The 5220-nt window shown below is 45.9% G+C and overlaps 1 protein-coding gene across 1 annotated transcript in view; it reads left to right on the plus strand.

The window, feature by feature from the left end:
* The first annotated feature begins 1055 nt into the window (after positions 1-1055).
* WDR59 (WD repeat domain 59) overlaps positions 1056-5220 on the plus strand; it is a 68856-nt gene continuing 64691 nt past the window's right edge. Inside the window, exon 1 of the mRNA XM_014536800.1 lies at positions 1056-1197. Coding sequence (XP_014392286.1) covers positions 1144-1197 — 54 coding nt within the window. The 5' untranslated portion in view covers positions 1056-1143. The remainder of the gene's footprint in view (positions 1198-5220) is intronic.

Here is a 5220-nt window from a genome sequence, read left to right on the forward strand (position 1 = left end):
AAGACAGTTAAGCCAGGATTTGAGAGGGTAGAATAAAAGAAGAAAACCTAATCCTCACTCATGGCTAATCACTGCAGTTCTCAAACTTTTTGATCTCTAGATTCTTTTACATTCTTAAGAATTATTAAAGATCTCACCCCCATGCCCACCAAACTTTTATATGGGCTATCTACTGATAGTAACTATTAGAAATTAAAACTTAGAATTTAAAACATATTTGCTCATTATTTTACTTAAACATTAATGCACATTAACATTAATCATACATTTTATAAGTGAAAAATAACTATATTTTCCAAAACAAAAACATTTCAGTGGGAAAAGTGGCAAATATCTTTAATGTCTGACTCAATTAAAAAACCACTGGAGGAGCATTTGAGATCTGCCCCCTGGCATATGTCATCTGTTTGGTTCAAATAAACTCTTATAAACGTTTAAAAACAACAACAACCCAAACCACTGGATTCTCTCAAATCTGCTTCTACCGTTGAGTCTGTTACAATATATATCACGTAGCCTCTGGAAAACTCCACTGTACACTCGTGAGAGAAAGAAAGTGAAAAAGGCAAATAACCTCTTAGTATGATTATCAAAATTGTTTTGGCTTTGGAAACCCCTAGGGTCACTGAACACTTTGGCAGGTGCTACTGTACTGTATTAAACAATAACGACTTTATGGCAGACGTCAGGGGAATAGGTAATCTCTGGTTTGCACGAACGTTGGGCTTTGATTTGTAGACATCCTAGACTTTACCGGGGCACCAGCGAGAAGACAGGGAGGACAGCATGTCCCTCACCTCGACCAAACCTTATTCTGTGAGCTCTACCCGGGTTTACCCAAGAGTTTCCGACTTGGACTACAACTCCCAACAGATCTTGCGGCAGGGGGCGTGTGTCAGCAGTCGCGAGGTGCTTGTGTGATTTCGGCCGAGTGACGGAAGTGGAGGGGGCGTGCCTGTTCCGGTAGGCGCAGTGCCTCAATTGGAGGAACCGGGAAGATGGGGCGGAGTCAATGCTTGGAATAGCCAATGGTTTGCAGTTCGGCAGAGGGGGGCGTGGCGTGGCAGGGTTCACTTGCGGGCTGCGTGGGGCTCCCCGAACCCGAGAAAGCGGATTTGGGGGCCGGGACGACCCGGGTGGGAGATGGCGGCACGATGGAGCAGCGAGAACGTGGTGGTGGAGTTCCGCGACTCCCAGGTGAGCCGGGTGCCAAATGGAGCCTTCTGGGCATGCGCTCTCCCGGTTCCCCTCCCCCACGCTGCCGGGTCCGTCTCGGGGTTGGCGAGGCGGCTCCTCCAGCCGGTGTTGCGGAGATGAGCTAGCTAGAGGGTGACCGAGAGCTGTCAGTCCTGAGAGTGCGAGCGGGCGGTTGGGGCAGGCACGAACACGGTTTTGGGGTTACTCGCGGGGGTACGGGGAGTGGGGTCTGCTTTGGGACCCCGAAGCGCAGAGATTGCGCACAAGCGAGTGACGAGGGGTGGCTCCCCAAGGCCAGGGTGGTGAACTTGGTGTTTGCTCCTCGAGGCTCGGGGCCGCGCTTAGTGACTTTGGGCAAGTCGCAGAACTCTGAGCTTCGGCAATGGAACTTAACCCACCTCACAGGATTTTGGGGTGCAATTCATTTGAAAAAAACCGGAATGCAAAGTGCCTGTTTCAGTGCCTAAGCTTTTAAGTGGTTGCTGGTGCTCGAATAGTGGAAAATCCCGTCTAGTGAGTGAATAGGAGTGTGCGTTGCACGTATTGCCTGGGTTGAACCCAGCTCAGTCCCTAGCCTGTCATCACCTTCTGCGTACTAGTTATTCTCACCTGTAAGAAAGTGTGAATCGTATCTACCTAATAGGGTTGGCATGAGAATTCGGAGGTCATACAGTTAGAATGTGTGGCACAGTGGCAGGCACAAGGTAAGCCTCAAAGAATGTTAGCCCTTACTAGGGATTTTTACCATTTTTCTATTTCCTGTCTTCCATATGCCAGGCTGTGCTGTCATTAATTCATGAAAGAACCACACATGATAAGTAGATGTTATCCCCTTTTTCCAACCGGGGAAGCTGATCCTGGTTTGGCTGATCCTATGACTTGACTAAGGCCTCCCATTATGTGGCCACATTGGGATTTGAACTCGGGTATCTGGCCCCGGAACTCTTGTTGGCCTCATTACACTACCCTGCATACTGTATGAGTCTATCGTACAGTTGTCCCTCAGTCAATATCATACCCACCCCTTCCCTAGCACCTAGGACTGTGTCTGGGTGATATTCACATACTAGGGGCCCAGTGCACGAATTCGTGCACCTTGAAAGGCACTGTGGGCCATAAGGCTGTGGTGGGCACAGGGGCAGGTCTCTACCCATTCTTCACGCTCCTGCCTGACCCCTTCCCGCCATGACCCCCAGTCCCCTGCCTGCTGGCAGCCCTGCTCCTGCCACCACTGCTCCCACACGCTGATGGTGCGGAGCGATTGGGGCCAGTGCCAGCAGTGGGTGTGAGCAGGGCCGGCGCAGGCAGCAGGTGCGAGTGCCGGGTGGGACCACAGCACACAGGAGAAAAGAATTTTCAGTAACCACCAGAGGCTCACCCTGATGACAGCAACTGGCACCCCACCTTGGTCTGGCGTCTCTGCTCACCTGCTCCACCATCCTGCCACGGCTGACACCCGCCATGTTCCACGCGTGCCCCCTGGTGGTCAGTGCACGTCATAGTGACCAGTTGTTTGTTCTGCTGTTTAGTCTATTTGCATATTAGGGTTTTATATATATAGATTTCTGGAATACCTTTTGTGTGCCGGGCTTTCAAGTCACTCATTTATTCAGCAAGGATTTATTGAGCTCTTGTGGCCAGGTGCACACTGTGCCTGGCACTGTGTTGATACTCAGGTGATTTATTCTGAAGGGAAAATGGATTATAACAAGGGGTGATATGGTTTCTTTCTAAAACCCCATCCCATTTTTCCATAAAGACAATTTCTGAAGGAGCCACCCACCAATTTGCTCTTTGGTGCTTCCTGATGCATAGTTCCCATGGAGAATTTGAGTAGCCGCATCCTGATGAAAGGATCCTGAACCACTTAGCACTGTCAGCATGGTATCTGCTCTCCCAGGGGAGGTGCCAGACTCGGAAAAAACCATATTCCTGTTATCCATATTGTTAATTGCTTTCACTGGGGACTAAGAGCAAAATCATGTATGGTACCTCTGAACCTGCTAATTTGGAAGTTGCTAATCTGTAAACCCTTTAATTCTCAGAGAAACCCAGGCAGTCTCACCCCTACTTCTCTATAGAAATGTAATTGAAGAGACCTACAGAGAGAGAGTGCTGGCACATATATTAGGATGCTATGAAGTAGTATCAAGTAATTAATCCGAAACAGCCATTGTCAAAGTAAGAAGACAAAGTAAATTGGGTAATTTAACTACCTTGTGGGAGTTTCTGTTCTTTCTGATTTTTCTATTCAGTTGGAAGGGTACATCTTAGCATGACTTAGCATGGTTTTGTGGTTGAATCTGGTGCTAATTAGGACCCATTTCATGAACTATTTCATTAATGTAGAAACAAAAAGTTGATACTCTTAATATTGTCTTTCGGAAAAGAAAGCCCAAACAATAAACTTTTTAAAACCCCTCCTCTTTAAAAAATCATTAAAAAAATTAAAGCTGTTAGGTTTTTCAGTGAAAAACCCCAGCCGGAAAGGTGAAGCTCTTTAACAGCTTATGCAGGCATCATCCACTTTGTAAAACAGTGCCTTGAGATGTTACTGTCACCGGTTACTAGTGAAGAACCTGTGCTACTTGGCAGCTACTCTGAAGTGGTCCCTGGAATCAATGAATGTTAGCACTATAAGAAAATTTAGATAGAATCTTCTAGGGCAACACCATCCAGTGATGATGGAAATGTAGCCATTGAACACCTGCAATGAGGCTAGTGTAACTGAGATACTGTATTTTTAATTAAATTTTCATTAATTGCCATTTAAATAATCACTTGTGACTATTGGCTATGGTATTGGAAAGTGTAGTGGAGATTGGATAGTTTCCACTCTCAAAGAGAGGTAAGGTGGCGGAATGTTAACAGGCCTCTAACTCAATAGTAAAAATAAATTTAAAAAAATACTACAGGATATGATTATTGTATGATGATAGGAACTTTGGACTCAAAGAACTCAACTCTCTGCTGAATGGCTCTACTTCAGCATCTGTGAGATAGCTCAAACTCAGGATGTCCAAAGTCGTTGGACATACTCTAGGACTTCTCTCCTTGCACCCCAGCGTTTTCCCCCTCATCTAATACATCCTCCAAATAGCTAGAGTGACTTCTAAAAATCCAGGTTTATTGAGTTATAATTAATGTACAATAAAATTTACCTCCCATGTGTACAATTTGATGAGTTTTGACAAATGTATGAAGTCCTGTAGCTACTCTAATTAAAATATAGAACATTTTTATTACTCTAAAAAACTCCCTCATGCCCCTTTGTAGCCAGCCTCCTTTCCTCACTCCCATCCTCTGGTAGCTTGCTGAGGTGACATCTGTAACAAATGAAACATACAGTGTGTTACCTTTTTTTAATCCTCATCCGAGGATATTTTTCCATTGATTTTTAGAGAGTGGAGGCAGGGGGAAAGACAGAGAGAGAGAGCGAAACATCGATTGGTTGCCTCCCCCATGCACCCCAATCAGAGTCTGGGATGGAGCCTGCAACCGAGGTACATGCCCTTGACCGGAATCGAACCCGGAACCCTTCAGTCTTGGGGTCACACTCTACCCACTGAGCCAAACTGGCCAGGGCCAGTGTGTTACCTTTTGAGTATGGCTTCTTTTACTTAATCTAGGCAGGGGTCCTCAAACTATGGCCCGCGGGCCACATGCGGCCCGCTGAAAATATTTATCTGGCCCGCCGGGTGTTTTTTTTTGCCGCCGCTGCCTGTCCTGCTTAGCAGCCGACTCGTCCCGGGCCCGCAGTGCGCATGTGTGGAATGTCTGAGGGACAGTGAACTGGCCCCCTGTTTAAAAAGTTTGTCAACCTCTGATCTAGTGCTTTTGAGATTTACTCATGTTTTGAACATATTATTTAGTCTCTTCCTTTTTATTGCCCAGTAGTATTCCAGTGTATAGATAGATCATAATTTGTGTTTTCCAGTTTTTGGCAATTATGATTAAAGCTATGATAAATATCAAGGTGATTTTTGTCCTGTTTTTTTTTTTTCTTTAAGATAATTTTTAAAA

The sequence above is a fragment of the Myotis brandtii genome, unplaced genomic scaffold (assembly GCF_000412655.1).
Source record: "Myotis brandtii unplaced genomic scaffold, ASM41265v1 scaffold165, whole genome shotgun sequence".
NCBI lineage: Eukaryota > Metazoa > Chordata > Mammalia > Chiroptera > Vespertilionidae > Myotis > Myotis brandtii.